We start from the raw sequence: 24,353 nt of genomic DNA, 5'->3' as shown, positions 1-24,353 counted from the left end.
TATCAGCTGATGTAAAATTCCTTAAAATTACTATAAAACTGCCCAAATTATTTTTTTAAAGGAAGCATTATAAACTCCTTCAATAATTTAAAACAGTATTTATGAAGACTTCAAAGATAATTTTAAAATTATAGTGTAAGTATTAAGTATCATCTCACACTGGTCAGACTGACTATCATCAAGAAGTCTTCAAATAATAAAAGCTAAAGAGGGTATGGAGAACAGAGAACCCTCTTAACACTGCTGGTAGGAATATAAATTGGTATAGTCACCATGGAAAACAGAATGGAGCTTCATTAAAAAATATATAATGGACATATATATAATATACATATATATATAATGGAATTAGTCAAAAAAAAGAATGAAATATTGCCATTTGTAAGCAACATGGATCAACCTAGAGAATACCATTACTAAGTGAAGTAAGTGAAATTAAGACAAATATCGTATCAGTGTAATTCTTGTCTAATACTGTCTTTTAAAAGTGATTAAATAAATTCTTACCTAGAAATTCTTTGTGATGCCTTTGTAATTGGTGTTCCAACAAATGCCTCAGGCAGCTCTGGATCTGGGAGAGAATATGCTACAGGAGAGGGTTCTTCTACTTTAGGACTACAGAGAAAATAAAAATTTAACTTTTGATTATGTATCACAAAGAAGACTAAATTATCAATACAAACACTGTAAGAAGGTGAGGTTAGATGGGAGGGGGGCTATCTTTTTTTTACTATGTATATTCTGCTTATTTACAAATAACAATGAACATAACAGGTTTCAAATTTAAGAACAAAGAATGTTCTTCGTGCAAGAAAAGTAGACAACACAAAACATTTTTCCTACATATGCTAATACGCTCTAAGGCTGGATTGTTTATGAATGCAGCTGATAACCCAGGGAAGATTAGCAAGTAGCATGAGTGTAAAAGGTGTAAGAAAAACATACCTATTGTAGACAGAGATACTATTTTCGGGTTCATTACTTGCCCAGACCTCTCCAATTTTAGATAACACATTATTGATGAAAGTAGATCTTGTTAACACAGTTCCAGTTACAGCCTGCTTTGGAACTGCTGATAATGGTTTTGGTCTAGAAACTGTGAAACAAAAAAGGTAGTATTTAATTTCATCTCTAACACCAGGATTTTAAAGTAGACAGACAAATACGGCAAAGTGATTGGCGAAAACAAAACATGAGTAGTTCAAATTATATTTGGTTTAGCAATATACGTGCAGAAATTTAACAATTTTGGCTTTTAGGAGACAGTGAAATAATTTGTCTACGTGTTTTCTAAAAGTCAGCAGTCTTCAAATGAAATCAAAAGAGTTCTGTCACTCTGTACTAAATAAACTAGAAAGATTAAAAGTTCCAAGGAAGCTTTCGATTTCTTGGGGTAGAACCACCAATAAACAAACAAACAAAACCACAAAGCATCACTGTGATGAATCAAAGCAAAATTGAGCTAAACAGAAGATAACAAAGGTTTCAGAAGATAATCATTCAATATCTTTTCTAGTGCAATATTTTAGGACATTTTTCAATGAAATCTTACCTTCTCGAAAAACTGATGATGCTGACAGATGGTAAGGCTTTGCTCGCTCAATGGCTAATTTTCGCTGGACTCTAGGAAGAATTTTCCCATATTGGTCTATTATAGAATTTCGAGTCACTGATCTCTCTCGCAAACGAGGATCACGATCATTCTATAGAACACAACATAACTGGTAAAAATTTAATCTTCAAAAATGTTAGGTGCTATGCCTATTATTTACTATTAAAATATAATTATGAATACACAAGAACACCTTCCTCCTTTCTACATACCCATTCTTCCAAACCAAAGACATCATACACACAACCTAACTGCTTCATCAATTCTTACCCATTGATAAATTCCAAGTCTCTCCTTCCCAGCCTTGATTATTTACAACTAATAAAAGCAATGATTTTCATTTACTAAGCAACATGTTCCATCACACACACGTCTGTGCACCCTCACAAAAGATACTGTCCTTTTACGATTAAGGAAACCAAGGTTCAGAGTGTGTCCAAGCACACAGAGCCAATGAACAATTAGTCCAACCCCTAAAGTCCATGCTTTTTGCACTATTTATTTCCTACTGTTGTCCTCTACCAGTTGCTATTTTTCCTGAGTGAGTAAAGTAGTTAGTCTGGCAAGACTGTGGGCAGATACCTAAACAGAAATGGCACATATAAAAGAACTGGATAAGTAACAACACCCTGTTTGTCAATTCTGCTTCAGAAAGTGAGGATTTTCAAAATTCAAGATTATACAAAGCTCTTATATAATGAATTCATCTGTTTTCCCTATTCTCTTGTCCCCCCATAATAAAACAAGTTCAACTGTACCATAAGATTAATCTTCAGAGTCTGGTTCAGCTTCAAGGCAGGAATATAATTGGCACGCTGCAAATGGTGAACTAAAAGGAATTCATGATTCTGAACACTCGCACTGGACTGTAAAAATCTCACCAAACACTCCTAGAAAGAACAAAATAGATTTGTAAGCTATTAACTTATCCTGAATTTCCAGATATAAGTTTACACTGACAAATCATTACCTGCTCAGTGTCTGTGAATGGTAGCTTCAGTAAATCCTCCATTAAGCCCATCTCCTGACAGACTTCATATGTATGCTTGAGCAGCTCCTCTATATTCAACCTATTAGAATGTTGTCGCAGTAAAGTCCAGGCCTCCACCATGCACCTGAAATCAATATTTATCAAAGTTTAGTTTTAGAAAAGCTATTTAAAATGTTCAAAACAAGACATCCACCTGAAGAATCCCAAAGATACTTTGTGAATGCATCTTAGTCGTGTCCGACTCTTTGCGACCAACATGGACGGTAGCCTGCAAGGCTCCTCCATCCATGGGATTTCCCAGGCAAGAACACTGGAGTGAGCTGCCACTTTCTCCTCCAGGGGGTCTTCCTGACCCAAGGATCAAACTTCTATCTCCTTCACTGGCAGGTGGATTCTTTACCAGTGAGCCATCTGGGAAGCCCCAAAAAATACTATGTACATATTATTTAAAAGTACTTAAAAATTTTATTGAATACTAATCACTGTCAAGTAGTAAAGAAAATAAGGCATCTTTAAATACTTTATCATAAAATGTTGACTATTCCATGTAATTTATCAACTATTCCACCGAAAATAAAAAACAGAATTGTTGTATGGACAGAGAATGGTTTTGAGTGTATGAGTTGTCTACTCTCATGATCATGTGGGTTAATGGGAGCTGCAGCTCACTGTCGATGCCCAGCATCATTAAGAGAAAATTATACTGCATATAGTTAGCTTAGGAAAAGACCAAAATTCAAACTATGGTTACTACTTCATATATGCATATTGCTTTGCACCATTTTAAAGTTGAAAAAATTATAAGTTGAAGCATTGTTAAGTCAGGGGCCATCTGAACCCAAGAGTTCAAGAAGACAAAAATCTAATGTGATCTGGACAGAACTCACAGAAATATTCAAGTGAGGTTCTTAAGAAAGTGACACTGAGCACGAGAAGAGTAGAAAAGAAAATGAGCAAAGACCTAGAGACAGAAACAGCATACTGTGTTTATGGGAAAGTGGAGGACTTAGCTTAGCAAATCTTCTTAGTAAGATTTTGGCTTATCTACAGCAAGATCTGATTGGAGAACTTAGGTCAAATTAGACAGTTTTAGAAACCAAGTGGGGCTGCTGAAACATCCTTCTGTGAGCAATAGGTCATTAAATGAAGCAATGTGTCTCATGATACACTGATAAGTAAAAATAGGCTTAAAACAACATGAATAATAAGATTTTCTAAAAATTAACCAATAAACAAAGCCTATAAGTCTTTATGTATTTATATAAACAACAAAATGTCTTGAAAGACACATACTAAGATTAACAATGATTAGTCTCACATGTAGAATTTTTGGAAGGGCTGATAAGTGTCAAGGCAGAAGCAGGAGTAGAATAAAAAATGGCAAGTAGATAGGAATAATTTTCTAAAAAAAAGTCATCATTCCTAATTTTAAGTGAATAGGTAATTTTGATTTTAATAGTTCAGTGGCTAAGCCTCTGCGTTTCCTGTGCAGGAGGCCCAGGTTCCATTCCTGGTAAGGGAAGTAGATCCCACATGCCACAACTAAGACCAGGCACAGCACCCCTACCAAAGGCTTTAACTATAGTTTTTATTGAAATAATCACAAAAATTGAAATAACGCCTTGTAAATAAATAACTGACATGCATAAAAAACACAGAATACATGAACCAAGTTACAGCAATTAGTATTCATAATGAAAATGCATCTGAGGAAATTTTAGCAGCACTGTCCCAGACTTCCTGTAGATACAAAGTTTCTTGGGGAAGCAAAATCCCACTGCTGGCAGTTCAGGACCCTAAAATTTTTATTGTTTGACTAGAATATTTTACATATTCTACAAAACTTATAAAAACAACAGTGCAAATAAGTAAAACATTTAGGTGTATCACCTAAAAATCTACATCTGAAATTGCCTTGCACTCCTTCTTCTACCAGGACAGGGATAACAGTGTGGTTGTTATAACCTGAGTATTTAAGAGAAGTAGTTTTTTCCCCCTAAATCAGAAATCTGGGAGTGTTAAAAATGAGCACGCCATTTCTACAGAAAGAAAAATAGATAATGAAGATGAATGAACATCTAATCATTAATTTTAATATAAAGAAATAGATGAAGTAGGTATAATAAAATCTTGTATCTGTTAAATCTGATGTAGGATGGGTATATGAAATTTTCATAGTACTACAGTACTATTCTACTTTTGTGTATTCTGTAATCTTCTTACAAAATGCTTGAACCAAAATAAATTTCAGCTGCATCAAAAATTTAAATAATAAAACAAAAATCACAAAGTAGTAACAGAAACAGTGAGAGGATTAAATGATATTGAAATAGAAGAGACAAAGAGTCATAAAACACTGGCAATTCTAACTTCATAAAATAGCTCTTCATGAAAAGATGCATTCTATTATTATAGTGAGACTAACCACATTAATATTACCATTTTCACCAATCAACTGGATAAATGCCTAACTAAAGGGTATAACACAAAGTGAGACATACATGGAAGGCAATATGCCTTATCAAAATTAAAATTGCAAATATCCTTTTACCCAGTTGGAGAAGGAAATGGCAACCCACTCCAGTATTCCTGCCTGGAGAATTCCCTGGACCGAGGAGCCTGGTGGGCTACAGTCCATGGGGTCACAAAGAGTCCGACACGACTGAGTGACTAACACTTATACTCTTCACCCAGTAATTCTACTCCCAGGATTTTACAAAATAAATCTGCACTTGTGTAAAATGGGTGGATACTCATACACAGCAGTGTTTGAAATGGCATAAGATTAAAACCACCCAAATGTTCACTAGGCGAAGGCAGTTAAACAAATACTGGTACATCCACCTAATGAACTATCATGCAATGATTAAAATAAGGAAGCTCTTTATGTACTATCAGGAAATGAACTGCAAACTAAATTACTTTTAAAAATATACTGCAGATGGATGACAGCATGTATTTTTTAAAGGGGGGGAGGGGCAGCAATGACATACATATGCATTTGCTCAGAATGTCCCAGAATGTCTTAGGAAAGATACACTAGTACTGTGAGGAAGCTTAGGAGGCTAGGAATTTACTGTGTATCCTTTTGTAATTTTAGAAAAAAGCATGTAAATATCTTATTATTCAAAAAACAAAAAGAACCGTATTCTTGCCCCTCTTCTCCCAGCCTATATACATACAGGCTTCCCTGGTGACTCAGATGGTAAAGAATCCACCTAGAATGTGGGAGACCTAGGTTCAATCCCTGGATTGGGAAGATCACCTGGAGAAGCGAACAGACACCCACTCCAGTATTCTGGCCTGGAGAATTCCATGCACAGAGGAGCCTGAAAGGCTATAGTCCATGGGGTTGCACATATATACAATATTATATATATGCTACATATGTGTGTGTGTGTATATATATATAAACCGCACACACACATATGTACTTATTTCGCTGCAGTAGGTCTTAATTAAAGCACACAGGATCTTCATTGTGTCATGAGAGATCTTCACAGCTCAGATTCTCTAGTTGCCGCCCAAGGGGTTAGTTGCTTTGATGCATGTGGGATCTTTACTCTCCTTCCAAGGATCAAACCCATGTCCCCTGCACTACAAGGCAGATTTTTTAACCACTGGACCATCAGAGAAGTCCCTGGATATGTTTCAAGTTTTCCACTTTAAAGTATGATATCCACTCCCAGTGAGCAGATACACGAGGTAAGAGTAAGATTAATTGATTTATGATTTATCAAAAACGAATCTAATAACAGTAAGCATACCTGAAAGCAAAAGACAAATGATAGTATATTTTTCTCAGTTTCTCCTACAACAGGAGAAGGCATAGTTACCTCCAACTTCAAGAAATTGATGCTCCATTTTGGGCCAACATTTAAACATAAATTTTAAAATAAGTAACTCTCATATACCCAATACTCTCCTGCTCCTCATGGCAGGAAGGCACGATGCCAATAAAAGCAGTAAGAAAATCACTTCAATTGATGAAAGGCTAAAACTAGCGGGTTAACAGTAAAGTTAAGAAATGTATGGAGGGTTCTTGGCAACACAGCAAGAAGACAGCCTTAGAAACACTCCTGTGACAAGCTCTAAAAATGACAGATCAAATATAAACAGTCTTTTGAAATGGATCATAGAGATCACAATGAAAAAAAAATTCAGAAATGTAAACAAGCAAATATTGATTTCCAGTGATTAGTGTAAAAGTTAAATATTAGGAAAAGATGAATCATAAATAACAGAAAGTTGTTGTAGCTATGTTAACAATTACTCATGACGAAGGTTATTCTACAATAAGAGGTTAAAGTCATTAAAAAATAACAATTTTAAACTTTTATGTACCTAACACTGTATTCAAAATACAAAAAGTTAGCAGTATTACAAGGAATAGACACATACATATTAGAGGAGGCAACATGCAAACGTTTCATTCTTATTCATTTTTTTAAAGTTTATTTACTGGTTGCACTGCAAGGCATGCAGGATCTTAGTTTCCCAACCAGGGATCGAAGCTCACTCCCTGTCCTGGAAGAATCTTAACCACTAAACCACCAAGAAGTCCAGCAAACCTTCCTTCAGTCAGTTCAGTTCAGTCGCTCAGTCATGTCCGACTCTTTGCGACCCCATGGACAGCAGCACACCAGGCTTCCCTGTCCATCAACAACTGCCAGAGCTTGCTCAAACTCATGTCCATCGAGTAAGTGATGCCATCTAACCATCTCATCCTCTGTCATCCACTTCTCCTGCCTTCAATCATTCCCAGCATCAGGGTCTTTTCCAATGAGTCAGTTCTTTCCCTCAGGTGGCCAAAGTACTGGAATTTCAGCTTCAGCATCAGTCCTTCCAAAGAGTATTCAGAAGTGATTTCCTTTTAGAATAGACTGGTTGGATCTCCTTGCAGTCCAAGGGACTCAAAAGTCTTCTCCAACACCACAGTTAAAAAGCATCAATTCTTTGGCACTCAGCTTTCTTTATAGTCCAACACTCACATTCATACATGAATACTGGAAAACCCATAGCTTTGACTAGACAGACCTTAGTTGGCAAAGTAAGGTCTCTGCTTTTTAATATGCTGTCTGGGTTGGTGATAACTTTTCTTCCAAGGAGCAAGGGTCTTTTAATTTCATGGCTGCAGTCACCATCTATAGTGACTTTGGAGCCCAAGAAAATAAAGTCTGTCACTGTTTCCATTGTTTCCCCATCTATTTGCCATGAAGTGATGGGACTGGATGCCATGATCTTCCTTTTCTGAATGTTGAGCTTTAAGCCAACTTTTTCACTCTCCACTTTCACTTCCATCAAGAGGCTTTTAGTTCTTTTTCACTTTGTGCCATAAGGGTGGTGTCATCTGCATATCTGAGGTTATTGATATTTCTCCCAGCAATCTTGATTCCAGCTTGTGCTTCTTCCAGCCCAGTGTTTCTCATGATGTACTCTGCATATAAGTTAAATAAGCAGGATGACAATATACAGCCTTGACGTACTCCTTTTCCTATTTGGAACCAGTCTGTTGTTCCATGCCCACTTCTAACTGTTGCTTCCTGACCTGCGTACAGGTTTCTCAAGAGGCAGGTCAGGTGGTCTGGTATTCCCATCTCTTTCAGAATTTTCTACAGTTTATTGTGACCCACACAGTCAAAGGATTTGGCATAGTCAATAAAGCAGAAATAGATGTTTTTCTGGAACTCTCTTGTTTTTTCGACAATCCAGGGGATATTGGCAATTTGATCTCTGAATCCTCTGCCTTTTTGAAAACCAGCTTGAACATCTGGTTCACGGTTTACATATTGATGAGCCTGGCTTGGAGAATTTTGAGCATTACTTTACTAGCGTGTGAGATGAGTGCAATTTTGCAGTAGTTTGAGCCTTCTTTGGCATTGCCATGAAAATTGACCTTTTCCAGTCCCGTGGCCACTGCTGAGTTTTCCAAATTTGCTGGCATATTGAGTAAAGGACTTTCACAGCATCATCTTCCAGGATTTGAAATATCCTGGAAGGATATTTCAACTGAAATTCTATCACCTCCACTAGCTTTGTTTGTAGTGATGCTTCCTAAGGCCCACGTGACTTCACATTCCAGGATGTCTGGCTCTAGGTCAGTGATCACACTATCATGATCATCTGGGTCGTGAAGATCTTTTTTGTAGAGTTCTTCTGTATATTCTTGTCACCTCTTCTTAATATCTTCTGCCTCTGTTAGGTCTATACCATTTCTGTCCTTTATCAAGCCCATCTTTGCATGAAATGTTCCCTTTGTATCTCTAATTTTCTTGAAGAGATCTCTAGTCTTTCCCATTCTGTTGTTTTCCTCTATTTCTTTGCATTGTTCACTGAGGAAAGGAAGGCTTTCTTATCTCTTCTTGCTATTCTTTGGAACTCCGCATTCAAATGGGTATATCTTTCCTTTTCTCCTTTGCTTTTTCACTTCTCTTCTTTTCACAGCTATTTGTAAGGCCTCCTCAGACAGCCATTCTGCTTTTTTGCACTTCTTTTTCTTGGGGATGGTCTTGCTCCCTGTCTCCTGTACAATGTCACAAACCTCCGTCCATAGTTCATCAGGCACTCTGTCTATCAGATCTAGGCCCTTAAATCTATTTGTCACTTCCACTGTATAATCATAAGGGATTTGATTTAGGTCATACCTGAATGGTCTAGTGGTTTTCCCCCCTTTCTTCAATTTAAGTCTGAATTTGGCAATAAAGATTTCATGATCTGAGCCACAGGCAGCTCCTGGTCTTGTTTTTGCTGACTATATAGAGCTTCTCCGTCTTTGGCTGCAAAGAATATAATCAATCTGATTTTGGTGTTGGCCATCTGATCCATGTGCAGATCACATTATGGAGTCACAATGCAATTAAAAGAGAAAAGAATTTTTTAAACCGTATTTGTACATTAAAGCTTCTAAATAATTAATTGGGAAAGAAAAAAATCATAATGAAAATTAAAAATACTTACGAAAAAAATAACCATAAAAATTGTGGGATGATGCCAAAGTAATATACAGAACATTCAGATTTACCTTTTTATGTTAGTAAAGATAAAAGGTTGAAAATGAGAGACCAACTTGAGTTAAAAAGCACAGCAGAATGAAACCCACAGAAAGTGGAAAGAATAAAGATAATGATTACACCTATACAAAAAGGTTTTCCAGCTCTATTGTACTTCTATTTTACTAAGACTGAGTACATAATGTTAAGAGCTAAAAATCTAAAACTGTTACTTTTAGGCTATCGTGTACTGTGCATCATGATTACTTTTAGGTAAATCTATTTGCCATAACTGTGATGGTATGTCCATAAAGAAAGCTCATATAACTGAAAAGCTACCAGCATACAGGTTTCACAGAAAGAGAAAGATGATCTTAATAAAGAAGAGGTGGTAGAGGAAACAGGCAGGAGTTAGGCTGAAAAGTTAAATAAATGATGCAATGATGATTAACTCAAGAAGGTTCAATCTACCACCCTTTACTGGGCTTCGCTAGTGGCTCAGACCATAAAGAATCCCCCTGCAATGTGGGAGACCTAGGTTCGATCCCTGGGTTGGGAAGATCCCCTAGAGAAGGGAACGGCTACCCACTCCAGTACTCTTGCCTGGAGAATTCCACAGACAGAGGAGCCTGCCAAGCTACAGTCCATGGGGTTGTAAAGAGTCAGACCCAACTGAGCAACTTTTACTTTCACCACCATTTACTAATGATTTACTACTTGCAACTGTAATAGTGCTTATGCCATTTAACTAACCTCAAAATGTTGCAAAGCGGTCATTATTAACCCAGGAGGAAACCTGGGCTCAGAAAGGATAATTTAACTGCTTCTGATCATATTTCAGAATGTAGCAGAATTCAGGTATAAATTCAGATCTATCTGAGACTGTCAACTGTTACAATCAGTAACTATTCCAATATTGTCATTTTAAAATGTAGATTAATTAATATAAATTCACACAACAGCTAGAAAACCGAACAACACCTCAGTAATTATTTTAAACATTTATTGAATTTGAAAACATGTTATCTCACAAATGGCATTCTGAGTGGCCCTTTGTTTTAACTTATGCACTTACTGTAAAGGACACTTAATGATGCTATGTTTTTGGAGACTAGATAACTGAGGCTTTACTGTACTTGAGAAATACAGTTTTGAAATTACATTATATAAAGGTTTCATTATTGTAAATATTATCAAGTACTAGAACTCTTTAACCCATTTATTAAACATTTATGTTCTTTAGCTTCTTTAACTTTTTGTTGTTATATTTATTCTTGATTTATTCAGCTGAGCCAAATACTTTTACTAACCAAAATTATTTCAACAAGTACTTTAGCAGTTTATTACTTTTGAGGACATTGTAAGTTTCAATGTCTAACAAGTCTATTACTAAACTGCAGATCTGTCTGAAATGTAAAGATCCAATCCTCTCTCCTCAAAGCTGTATGGTTCATAAATAACAATTTGGGGTGAGTAAAGTGGCCAATTTTTAAATATATAAAGAAAATATAAAATGACTCAACCAATAAGATTCAACAAAAAACCAGTATGAATTAATTCCAGTCTAAAACAAGTTTCCCAACTACCTAGGTATTAAGAAAACCCAATAACCAGACCACTGTATTTCCAATCATGCCACTTAATTGTCAGTTAGTATATACATGTCAAATATAATTATTATAGCAACTGTGTACTGCTATAATGCAACAACAAAATTAAAGAACTGCAACACCCAAGCAAGCAAGATTAACAAAAATATCAGAGTACCATCACTGGAATATACCGTCAAAGAATATAATTTATCAACTTAGCATAAACTTCATTCTATCTCTATTTCTGGCTGCTTCTCGGTATAAGCAAACCTCAACTGTCCAAGGAGAAAACTGTCAACACTGCCAGGTAGAAACCGACATAATTTTTAAACCTCAGTCTGATTTCCCCCTTTACTCATTACTTCTTTTATTCATCTTATTCTAGGTAAAAGGTGCTTTACATTCTTCTCAATGATGAAAGATGAAGAACATAAGAATACTGTGCAATGCAACCAAGTCGAAATATATATTGCTCTATTTCATCAGTTCCATTTTATTAATACATGGCCAAGAGTTCAATTGTACTTTCAAAACAGGTACTTACCTATTAAAAAGCAAAACAGTGAGGTGAAGGATAACATCTCTACCACTGGACACTGTTGGCTTCATTGTCTGAATATATCTGAGGGCTTGTCTGTGCTCACCCTGACTCATGAAGGCTTCAATAATCTTTGAATGTTGCCATGACACAGGTTTTGCAGTAGCCGGGTGAAACAGAAGATCCAAACCGCTCTGCAAAAATGACAATGAAAACTGGTAAATTAAATACAATGCTTTGCACTTTGAAAAAAAAAAAAAGGAATATACTAAACCTATGCAAATTAAAATAAAACCTGTTTAAATATATCTGAAAATATCTATTTTACTGTATATTTTATTTTAAATAAAAGCCTTATCAAAAGCCTCATACTTTTGAGATCTTGTCAAGTGAGTATATAAAATCTTTCCATCACCAATTTCATACATCAATGTCAAATTCTGGCTTCTCTGGTTCACCCAACACATCAAATATATCTGCAACATAAAAATGACTATATTTGCACTACTGGTAATTGTTTGTATGTTATTTAGACAATAAGACTCTTGGGGTTCTAAACTATTTTATCTTTGTATATTCTTGTTGCCTGAAATGGTGCTTGGTGAAGGTACTGATTAAACTGAATCCTTAAAAAACCTCCGGAAGTAGACTGTGCCATATCTTTAATGTTAAATGTATTTTTCCTAAAATTCTAATAGTTTACAAAAGTTTAACATTCTAAATGAACTATACAGACTTACCTCATAGTCATTATGATCTATCAGCCAAAATCCTTGAATAAGTTTAACCTGGCCCCAAGAAATGGCAAAGGCAGTTGGAAATGATTCAATGGAAGTATCCGTTTTGTTTGGAAAGGAATACATAATATCAAGTAGCAAATAAATAGTCTTTTTAAAAAAAGAGGATTAAGGACAATAAACAAAAAGAAAAACTCCTACATATATATCTGCAATAGGTAACAACAGAAAGTATCAGAAAAAAGGCTTAAGACAGTTTTATTAAATGTCGGTACAGCCAACCCCACAACCAACTTCATTCATTCTGTATTAAGTACCACCACAAAGGTACTTTGTCCCCTGGAGGAAGAAACGGCAACCCACTCCAGCATTCTTGCCTAGAGAATCCCCACAGACAGAGGAGCCTGGTGGGCTACAGTTCATAGGGTCACACGTGCCTGAAGCGACTTAGCACACAGGCACCACAAGGAGATGAACTAAAGCATACTTTCTTCACCCAAGTTAGCAGATTAACAAATTTAAGAAACAAAGCCACAGATGAAATTCCAGTTATCCAATAAACCCTGGCAGTTTAAGCAAACACATTATTTATTTTATAAATTATGAATAAAACTATGCATTTTGACTAAGAAATAGACTTTAGTACAGAAATCTTATTTAAGAGACCACATAATGCATTCCCATCCAGCACATAAAATCTCATAGAGAATGACCACATGCTAGCAATGTTCTAGAGCTGTCTTTAACTTCGGGAATGTCTTGGACACATTTGAGTCTGATGAAAGCCAAGAACTGTATCTCTAGAAAAATAAACATAAACATTTTGCATAGTTTCAAGGTTAACGAAAGACCATCTGAATCCAATCAACAGGTCCTGGATTAAGAATCTTTCCATTAAAACAAATTCAAATGTGAAATTGAGATTGGATTAGATGCATAAGGGTCCTACTGCTCTGACATTGTATGATTTTGGTAATATGTGAATTACTTGATAAAATTTTAAAGGATACAACAGAATGCTTGCTTGCTTCAGTAATGTTGTCTAGTAGGTATATGTCAAGTAACGCCTATTAAAAAAAAATTTAGTGCATTTTACATATTCATTCATTTATGTTCCTTGTTTTTCCCAAGCCCATGCCAGGTATGAAAAATCCAATTAAGCATTCCTCCCTCTCCCAGCCCAGCTTTTGAGACTAAATGATATTGTGTTACCGTGAACCTACATGTAGACTCGTAGGAGGATATTTTCCTGTGCCTCCTTCGTCCCGTTTCCACAACTTCTCTACTCGATCTCCTAACTGAGAAACCATTCCATCAATCATCAAGCAGTCAGGGTTCCACTTCCCTCTGCAATAAGGGCAACATTAAGGATATTGAGCATTAGTTCTAATTATTATTATCAAAACAATTATTATCAATTATTATATTTGATACAATTGATATATATATATCAATTATCAAAACAATAATTAACAATTATTATTATCAAAACCAGCAGCCAACTCTTAAAAGTAACGACCTCAACTATCAAAGGCAGAAGAAATTTGAGGACAGGATCCCATCATGAGAAATCTGGACATCAAGTAAAGTTAGTCAGATAAACCCTGAAGAAGCCTCAAGTTTGGTTATTAGCCAAGTCAGTTAGTGAAGGTCAGGTTCCAGGGGAAAAAGTGGTCTAGTCAGCAAAATGCTGTTTACTTTTTACTACCTTGAGCAAATTACCAAAGAGCATGATATCTCAGTATAGAGAAAGTAAATACTGTAGCTCAAAGTCAAAAAGTTTTACTTTCAGTTTTATCACCTGGACTAGTTTTTAAACCTCAATGCTAATTGCTAAGTCACTTCAGTCGTGTCTGACTCTGTGCGACCCCATAGATGGCAGCCCACCAGGCTCCCCCATCCCTGGGGTTCTCCAGGCAAGAACACTGGAGTGGGTTCCCTCCTAATATTTATTATTGAGCACATACAGGTGATAAGCAGATACTGACCTCGTCTGTTTCCTCATCTAATATTAATAACAACAATAGCAGTTACTAATTATTGGATGAAATTTTCTTGAATAAGGCATTGAAAGAAAGATATTTTATTTCATCTTTATATTTACTTTATATTGACTTTATAATTTGTGACAAATAGGATTAGAAAGTTTATCCAACCTGCTCAAGGACATACACTTAGGAAATAACAGATCTAGAAATTTTAAATACACCTTATAAATTTCCCAAGTCCATGCTCACTATCCTAGATTAGTTATTAGTTATTCTAATCTAATCCTTGATTAGATTCTGGATCCTCTAACTATGCACAACTTTGTACAGGTTTCCAAGTGATTCAGACAACAAACCTGGAATCAAGGTTTGGGAATAATTGCTCTAAATGTTATAATCCCCTCTACAATTCTGTCATTCCAACTCGAGGAAGAAGGCTATTTATAATTCCAAGGTAGAGTCAGGCTGTAAAACATTACTCTTTTTTTCTTTTATTACTTTTATATCTTTATTTCAAAGGACCCAACCACATATGTATTTAAGGGGAAGGGGGAGTTCATATTTAAAGAAAAGAGAGATAAAGGCAATAAAGAAAAAAATGGATAAAGTGCTGAAATGCAAATGTTAATGCAAAGAATGTAAAGTAACTAACATGATATATTTTCAGCTTTAGTAACAGTTGCTTCAAGTCTTCTTCTGAATAAGAATTCTCAGGAAAAATGTATACTTAAATTATAGAATCTCCGATTTAGGAAATAATAAATAGCTGTGTTCAAATTCTAAAATAAAGATGTAAACAGTAGGTCAAGGCAAACACTACAACTAAAATAGTAATGCTGGTGACAAATTCATATACTTTACTGAGATTTCCACCCCTTTAATCTTTTTTTTTTATAACATAATGAATTCTATTCTGAGAAAGCTTTGATTTCTTATACAAGTAACTTCTAAAATGGTTTTTGAAGGCTCTGGATGTACTATACCTTGATGAACGCTCACACTTCTGTCGACGACTGGTGTAGTAATTCTGAATTACGGGGTAGTTGTAGCATAACCTTGACAACTGCACAGCATCATCTAGATGTTTCATAAGAGTTGGAAGAAAAGCTAGTAATATTTCCAAAACACTCCCCATAAACTTAAGGTTACATAATTGATATTTTACTACAATTTTATGATATTCTTTAAATTGCAGGCTTCTTAAAGTAATAAAAGAACACTTTATTGACAGACGCATAAATGAGAAAACTGAGTGTCTCAAGAACGTCTTGTAACAACAGGATGCCAGTTAAAGACCCTGGAAAAACTATTTCAGAAAATTATTTTACTCCCTTAGGCACAAATGATAATATAAAAGTAAGCAAATTCACTATGTGTTCAAGTAAAAATCTAAGAGAATTATGAAAGAATAAGATCAACAGTAATTATGCACAGTGGCAGATACACTTCTAAGTCTGTGAATCCTGGAAATATAAGAAGTTGGAGGCTTTTGTTCTACACAAATGTAGTAAAAGTCAAATTCTCTAATTCCTGATATTAGCATGAATTATTAGATAAAATGGGGTAAGTAATTGATGGCAAAAAGTATTGGTTAATAACCATATTAAAAGAACCTTGAAGAGAAAAAGATGGACAAATTAGATTTTAAACTCATACTTCTATGGATCTAAATTATAGCTGGTGATATCACTGAACCTATCTTCAGAAGCCATGTTTTTTCAAATGTTTTTTTTTTTTAACCCAACAAACATGCATGCAACACCTGCATATCAGGCATGGGGTGAAGCATTGAAGGCACAAAGAGAATACAAGAAAAGAAGGTGAGAATAAAAGAAAGCACGGGAGAGCGGCAGAAGGAAGGAAACCCCAACAATAGAGCAACAAAATTATAAAGATTTAAGAATGTTTCATTAATATTTATAGATTAAGGAAATATTTTACCTAAGCCCTCTGGTAAAAGGCCAGAATGAGAGAACCAAAGAACCACTTGTGCATACTGACAGATGAGCTGGGTAACCATATATTTATTGCTTAAATCTGTAAGACCTGTAAAGAGTTGAAATCAGTTGTTTAGTTTTCAATTTATCAACCACAAATGAAAAATCAAGACACTCTATAGTTCTCAAAAACAGTAACTACTTGGTGATTTTAAACAATATGCATGTATTTTTAAACAAATTTAGCTTGAACAAATAATCTCCAAAATGCTAAACTAACTCACTGACTAAAATAGACATTTTAAGTAAATATGCTTCCATGTTAGCTACACTCCCATTTAGCTATTTTCAATAATCAGATTTATACATTAAAACAAACTAGTACAGTATCATTAATACAGGCTGTTCAAACCAGGCCTTTATATGAAACTGGCTATTTTGTTTCAATGGAAAACCAGAGGAGAAAAATTATGAAGACCAATTCTATGCACAAAAACTTAAATATAATTTAAAAATCTGAAGTTCTACCACTAATACACTGCCTTAACAATCTTTAAATCCCCAATTTCCCAACCTTATTTAATCATGAACTCATGGTTCATCCAACAACAATCGTAGCTTTTCATTTGAAAAAAAACAAAAACAAAAAACTAGCATTTGAGAAATAATGGCCTCTTTGCCCAATAATCCATCTAATGCATAGGAAATGTATTCCGTCCCGAATTCAAGAAGCAAAAGTCAATGAAACATTCGTTTACATAAGACAGGAGCACACCTCTCTCAGTGATGTCGTGGGCCTCAGCTGCAAAACAGCTTAAGACTGTACTAAGATTGCTAAGAAGTAAATGGCACTGCTGGAGAGACTGGATAGTCTGTGGGTCGATGAAACGACATGAACCATCAAATAATGGTGTACCTTTCAAGAAAAAAAGACAAGATTAGTTTTGACACACTAAATCTTGACTTAATTAAAATAATAAATGCAAAATATCTCAAATTACTTTAATCATAGAATTATTCTATACATTGTGAGATTTAAAAAGACAAGCTTCAAATGACAAATATCCTCAAGGAATATAGAAACGACAGCTACAAATTCTATCTTTAAAAAATGCAGAATGAGGTGAGCACAGACAAAAGTGATACAGATTCAACTTCAGATTCACTAGAAATCAGTACTATGTTGCTGTGTGATTATTATTTTATAAGAACTCTTTCTTCCACCTCTAGTCTTTGGAAAAGTGAGACAATGAAATTAAGATCCAGAGACTTAATACAATATAACTGCATGCTTGCTATAATGTAGACTTGGCTGTCCTCTCATTTCAAGCTTAAGGCTGAGTTCACAAATGCATTTTTGGACACAACTTAGCGACTAAACAACAACAAAAACACTATACAGAACCCTATATCCTCCTATCAAATTTTGTAGGTTTAAACAATCCTCTGCTAAGAATAACTTTTTTAAAAGTCCAATTTGTTCACTCATCAAGACATAACAGTAATAACAAATGCACATATACTTCTAAATAAACTTAAAATGTACTTTCAATGCACAAGGCAATCATATATTACCTTTAATATTATTTTTGCACTAGTTGGACATAATGGTTTTAATATTCACAGCATATTTTAAAACTCAAGGTGTACAACAGACTAATAAATAACCTGATATAACTAATGACATGTTAGTAGAAGACAAGAGGTGATTTGAGTTTTTGCCCTACTATTCCGCTTCTTTACACTCCTAAGTATTTTAAATAGAAAATGAATAAAGCTTAGAGGTTAACTGGCATATTCTCTTAACTCCATCATCAGCATATCTTATAAATTAAATGCCTAAGATTAAAAGATATGATATAATTCTGAAACTTGCTACTGGAAACATGCCTAACATGTTGCCAAGCTAAACAATCTGCTGCAAAATCTTGATCAAAAAAATAATTTTTTCACTCTAATATAAAATAAAGTCTTTCTGGGACTTCTTCAAAGAGTTTGCAACTTCAAAATAATTAAAAATTTATTGTTATGTACTCAAAACATAAACCAAGATTATTTTTTTATATATATAATACTTACATAGTCTGTCAAATTCCTCTTTTGTGAAAACCACTTTATTCCATGACCATTCAAGAACAAAGCGTAAATTAGCAGCAGAATTTGGTTGTTCTTATTTGTAAATATGGAAGGGAAAAATGAAGAATGGTTACTAATTACAAAAAAAAAAAAAAGAAACTTCAGGGAAGAAACCTGACAAAAACCACCCTAAACAAGTGAGCAACGTTAAAATCAATATTGATGGAGACAGACGGGCTGCATCTGTGCTCAGGGTATCACATGAGGGAGCACATCCATTTACGTGATGCTGCTATGAAAAATGTAAAATCTAAATCTAATCATGAGGAAATATCAACAAATACAACCTGAGAGGCAGGCTACAAAATAACAGGCCCATATTCTTTAAAAATGTCAATTTCTTCAAAGACAAATGCTTAAGATTTACACAATATTATGAGCGAGTAAAACAACATGAAAACTAAATATAAAATATATTCTGGACGGGATTCTGAATTCCCTCTCTCTAAAAATGTTACAAAGGACATTACTGCTGCAATTAGTGATATTCCAATAGAATCTACAGATTAGGTAATAGCATGTATCAATATTAATTTTCCTGATTTTTCTAACTCCAAAGTGTTTTGTTAAGTGAATATCCTTGTTCTTAGAAGGAAACATTGAAATATTTTGAGTAAAGAAGCATGATGCCTTCAACTTATCAAATGGTCAGAATAAAAACAACACGTGTGTGTGAAATGTTTGTTTGCAGAGAGTAAAACATACAACTTGAATCCCCAGAGAATTTTTCTGAATGAAAAAGAGTCAACCCTAAAAGGTTACATACTGTCGGATTCCATTTATGATCACTTCTGAAATGACAAAATGATAGAAACAGACAATAAATGAATGGGGGCTGGGCATTAGGAATGGGGTGGGGGCTGGCGGTAGTAAGCATGGCTATCAAAGAGTAAGAAGAGAAGTCCTGTATGTGATATAATACTAGAGACGTGCCACATCTTATCATTCATGGGGGATAAGGGTACACTGTAAATGTCTTACAACTGCATGTGAACACAATTATCTCAAAATAAAGGTAACTTACCACCCCCCCCACAGTAAATTGACAATTTTAAAACTACAAAGCATTTTTTAATTGTTAAAAATCATAATCTTACCTTCTGTTATCCATCTTTTGATACACCCTGTCAAAAGTCCCAGAGAACTTGTCTGGATTGCTGCTGACAATATAGCTTCTAACTGTTCTTCCTAAACCATGTTTTAAAAAAAGAAAAGAAAGGGTATGTGATCCGAGACAGAGGTATCAAGTTCTAGCTCACAACCCAAAATTTTAAAGGATTAAAAATCATTATGATTCCCCAGGATGGCTATACACAAAAAAACAACAAGCACTGGTGATGGTGTAGAAACTCCTCATACACTGCTGCTGCTAAGTCACTTCAGTCGTGTCCGACTCTGGGCGACCCCATAGACCTAGGCAGCCCACCAGGTTCCCCCGTCCTCCAGGCAAGAACACTGGAGTGGGTTGCCATTTCCTTCTCCAATGCACGAAAGTGAAAAGTGAAAGCAAAGTCGCTCAGTTGTGTCCGACCTTTAGCATGGACTGCAGCCTACCAAGCTCCTCCGTCCATGGGATTTAATGTTAAAATGAGACAGCCACTTTGGAAACCAGTCTGGTAGTTTCTCAAAATCTTAACTATAAAGTTACCATACGACTCAGTGGTTTCACACTTAGATATACACCCAAGAGAACTGAAAAACAAACATCCACACAAAAACTGTTATATGAAGCATTATTTCTAACAGCCAATAATGGAAACAACCAAAATGCCCTGAAACTGAAGAATAGATAAATAAAATGTGGTATATCATACAGTGGAATATTACACAGCCGTGAAACAGGGTGAAGTTCTGATATGTGCTCCAACATGGATAAATCTTGAAAATATTGTTCTAAGTCAAAGAAGTAAGTCACAAAAGGCCACATATTATTTGATTCTATTTATATAAAATGTCAATGGCAACCCACTCCAGTATTCTTGCCTGGAGAATCCCATGGAGAGAGGAGCCTGGCAGGCTACAGTCCATGGGGTTGCAAAGAGTCGGACACAACTGAAGCAACACACACACACACACACACACACACACACACAATATGTCTAGAGCAAATAAATCTACAAAGACAGTAGATTAGTGGTCACCAAAGACTGGAAGAGAGGAGGAAAAGGAATTGACTGGTTATGGGGTTTGGAGGGAGGTGATAAAAATATTCTGAAATTGAATGTTGTGATAGTTGCACAACTCTATACTAAAAACCACTGAATTATAGGAATTAAATCTCAACAAAGTTGTTTATACTTTATTTACACTTTATTTTACACTTTAAGAATCTATGAATTTCATTCACTACAACAAATGTTTTTTTAAAAAGGAATCACAGGAATAAATAGATGAATTAAAAAGGAATAGAGAGAGCTACAATATGATAAAGATACCCCAAAACTACAGCATGATTCTAAATGGAGATTCAATAGAACAATTTACATTAAAATCAAGGACAAAACAAGGACGTCTGGTAGTACCATTATTTTTCTATAATCTGTAGAGGTTCCACCAAATGGCATAAGAAAATAAAGTAATAAACTGGGGGGAGGGGTGCAGAAAGCCTGTATTTGCTGATGATTGCATGCCTTGAAAATCTAAGAGATTCTAATCTAGCCAAGTATTAATAGCATTGAATGAATATACAAAACCCAACTCTATTTCTGAATGAATATGGGGAAAATGGTCTACTCATAAAAAATACTATAAAACATTTAGGGATAAAAATAGAAACTCACTGGAAAATAACCATTAACTCTTATGACAGATGTAAAAATTAACCCTAAATAAATGGAAAGATACAAATGCCAACTCTCCCTCAAATTAACATGTGAATATAATAAAATGCTCAAAAGAATTCCAATAGGAATACTGGATAAAACCATCTTATAATTAATAAAAAGAGTAAGTGCCTATGAATTCCCAAAAATTATAGATTAAAAAACCAGGCTGCATTTCCAAATATCAAAGCAATATATTAAAATGATATAGAAATAGATAACTAGATTTATGAGACAAGATAAAAGCCCAGAAATAGAACCCAGTTGATACGGGCATATAGTATCGGATAAAGGCAATATTTCAGTAGCATGAGAAAAAGATATTTTGGGTCCTGTTTCACAAATGATATAACACAGCTAGACTAATCATCTGGGGGGAAAATAACTGAACCTTTATTTTATCTGACACACAGAAAATAAGTTAGAGCCTTAAAGAAACATTTGGGTGTTAAAATTTTAAGCCAGAGTCAGAGCTATAAAATGCATTTGACTATAAAAACATTATTTTGAATGTGGTAAGAGATATCATGAAACAGTGAAGAGCAAACAAAAGGGGTACCATCTGTAAGATTTATGACAGGATAAATATCTACATATTTTATAAAGCTTTTCCGTAAACAACCCAATTAGAGAAAAAGTATATCAATATGTCATTCACAGAAAAAACCCTGATAACAAATATATGTATATATACTATCATTTTTTTATTGTATATGGCAGGATAAAGAGATATAGTAAAGTATACACATCAAAAAGTCCATATACCATATATACAACTAACAACTAATTACCAACTGGACACTGATGAAACTGATCCAAGTCTAGATTAAGACTACTTCCCAGAAGCCCTGTCTCCTCCTACCTAATCAAAAGAAATTTCCATTCACTCCTCCCATCCTCCATGGTAACCACTCTAACATTTTGAAGGAATCTCCTCCTTGCTTTTTTTGCTTCATCTCGACATATCCATTACTAACCAATTCAGCTCAATTTGGTCTATTTTAGGAATAAAGTTTTTAAAAAGATACATGAAAAAAGTCAACAAAATGCCAATATTTGCATGCCTCCAAATACTTTAGCCTATTTTCTAAATTGAAATTATTCATGTTTTATCTATGTAAGTGGAAAGAAACCAAGGGTTGAATTACCAGATTCAAAATAATCACAAAAAGATACTAAATGCTATTTGACTAACATGGCTGAATGGTTGAATTATAGCTATTTTTTCTCACTTTTTCTTATTTAAAAAAACTTATTTATTTATATTTGGCTATGGGGTTCTTCGCTGCTGCATGGGTTTTTCCTCTAAAGCCACGAGTGGGGGCTACTCTCCAGTTGCGGTACTTGGGCTTCTCATTGCAGTGGCTTCTCTGTTGCAGAACAGGGGCTCTAGGGTGCGTAGACCCCGGGAGTTGTGGCATGTGGGCTCCGCAGTTGCAGCTCCTGGGCTCTAGAGCACAGGCTTCAGTAGTTGTGGAGCACAGATTTAGTTGCTCCATGGCATGTGGGACCTTCCTGGACCAGGGATCAAACACATGTCTCCTGCACTGGCAGGTGGATTCTTATCCACTGCACCACCAGAGTAACCTCTCACTTTACTCTTCTTTTTAAAACTAGATATCATTGCTTGTAACTAAGTTTCATAATATAGAATAGGGGCGATCGGTATTAATTCTCTAAAATAAAAAAAATTAAATGGAGCACTTAAAGTGCTCCTTAAGGATGATGAACACTAATACTAATTTGGAGCCTGTGGCAGGGAAGGATAATTTCCTGACCACAGGGTCCTATGAGCAAGGGCCACCAAGACAAAATTTACCTAAGGTTTTTTAATGAACCCAATTCAGAGCTCTGTTTATGTAGAAGACAGTTTATAATCTGTTACTGACTCACTCAACATATGAAAAGGAAAGAACCATCAAACATTTAAGTATAGCCACCAAATCAAAAGGCTTCCCTGGCAGCTCAGATGGTAAACAATCTGCCTGCAATGCAAGAGACGTACGTTCAGACCCTGGGTTAGGAAGGTCCCCTGGAGGAGGAAATGGCAACCCACTCCAATACCCTTGCCTGGAGAATCCCATGGACAGAGGAGCCTGGCGGGCTATAGTCCATAGGGTCGCAAAGAATCAAATATGACTGAGCAACTAAATAACAACCAGATCAAAAAGACTAAAATAATAAAAAATAACTCCAGATAAAACAGGCATAATACAGGAACTAAATAAAACCTGAAACATAGAGCTAGAAGATATTTCATCCATAAAATATAACAGAATACTACCAAAAAAGAATGATCAAAGAGTAAGAGCGTGTAGAAATTTTAAATTGGGGCTAAATTTTTTAAACCTAAAAAAAAGAAAATTAGATGAAAACATCTCCTAGAAAGCAAAATCAAGAGGCAAACGACACACAGTTGGAAAGCAAAGATAAGCTAACATAAGACCAACTAAGGATAGTCAATATTTGTCTAAAGGGGTTCTACAAAGAGCAAAACCAAACTGAAATGTTGATATCCAGTCAGTTCCTCATCAACTGCAGATAGGAAACATTTGGGGGTGCGGGAGATTACAGAAAGTTCCAAAAAAAAAACAACTTGAATTTGAGGTGTGCCAGCAACTATTGCGGAGAAGGCAATGGCACCCCACTCCAGTACTTTGCCTGGAAAATCCCATGGATGGAGGAGCTTGGTAGGCTGCAGTCCATGGGGTCGCTAAGAGTTGGACACGACTGAGTGACTTCCCTTTCACTTTTCACTTTCATGCATTGGAGAAGGAAATGGCAACCCACTCCAGTGTTCTCGCTTGGAGAATCCCAGGGACGGGGGAGCCTGGTGGGCTGCCATCTGTGGGATCACACAGATCGGACACAACTGAAGTGACTTAGCAGCAGCAGCAACTACTAACATGCATGTATGTTGTATTAAGTACTTTAATCTAGAGATGATTTAAAGTACATAAGTGGGTGTGCACAGGTTATATGCAAATACCATGCCTTATTATGTAAGTTAA

At 35.4% G+C, this 24,353-nt stretch overlaps 1 protein-coding gene across 5 annotated transcripts in view; it reads right to left on the bottom strand.

Moving 5' to 3' along the window:
* The window catches only part of AHCTF1 (AT hook containing transcription factor 1), a 94,818-nt gene that overhangs the window by 26,595 nt on the left and 43,870 nt on the right, over positions 1-24,353 (bottom strand). For all 5 annotated transcript variants that reach the window (XM_010852888.1, XM_010852885.1, XM_010852889.1 and 2 more), the window contains exons 13-26: positions 19,618-19,708; positions 18,464-18,553; positions 17,160-17,300; positions 16,389-16,493; positions 15,431-15,524; positions 13,683-13,806; positions 13,470-13,526; positions 12,463-12,609; positions 11,729-11,916; positions 2,583-2,727; positions 2,371-2,502; positions 1,553-1,703; positions 946-1,096; positions 508-615 (exon numbers count right to left, since the gene is read on the bottom strand). In XM_010852888.1, the coding sequence (XP_010851190.1) occupies positions 508-615; positions 946-1,096; positions 1,553-1,703; positions 2,371-2,502; positions 2,583-2,727; positions 11,729-11,916; positions 12,463-12,609; positions 13,470-13,526; positions 13,683-13,806; positions 15,431-15,524; positions 16,389-16,493; positions 17,160-17,300; positions 18,464-18,553; positions 19,618-19,708 (1,724 nt within the window). The remainder of the gene's footprint in view (positions 1-507; positions 616-945; positions 1,097-1,552; positions 1,704-2,370; positions 2,503-2,582; positions 2,728-11,728; positions 11,917-12,462; positions 12,610-13,469; positions 13,527-13,682; positions 13,807-15,430; positions 15,525-16,388; positions 16,494-17,159; positions 17,301-18,463; positions 18,554-19,617; positions 19,709-24,353) is intronic.

This window comes from Bison bison, unplaced genomic scaffold (assembly GCF_000754665.1).
Source record: "Bison bison bison isolate TAMUID 2011002044 unplaced genomic scaffold, Bison_UMD1.0 scf7180017864317, whole genome shotgun sequence".
Taxonomy (NCBI): Eukaryota; Metazoa; Chordata; class Mammalia; order Artiodactyla; family Bovidae; genus Bison; species Bison bison.
Note: the sequence above shows the minus strand (reverse complement) of the source record. Positions and strands in the feature narration are given on the sequence as shown.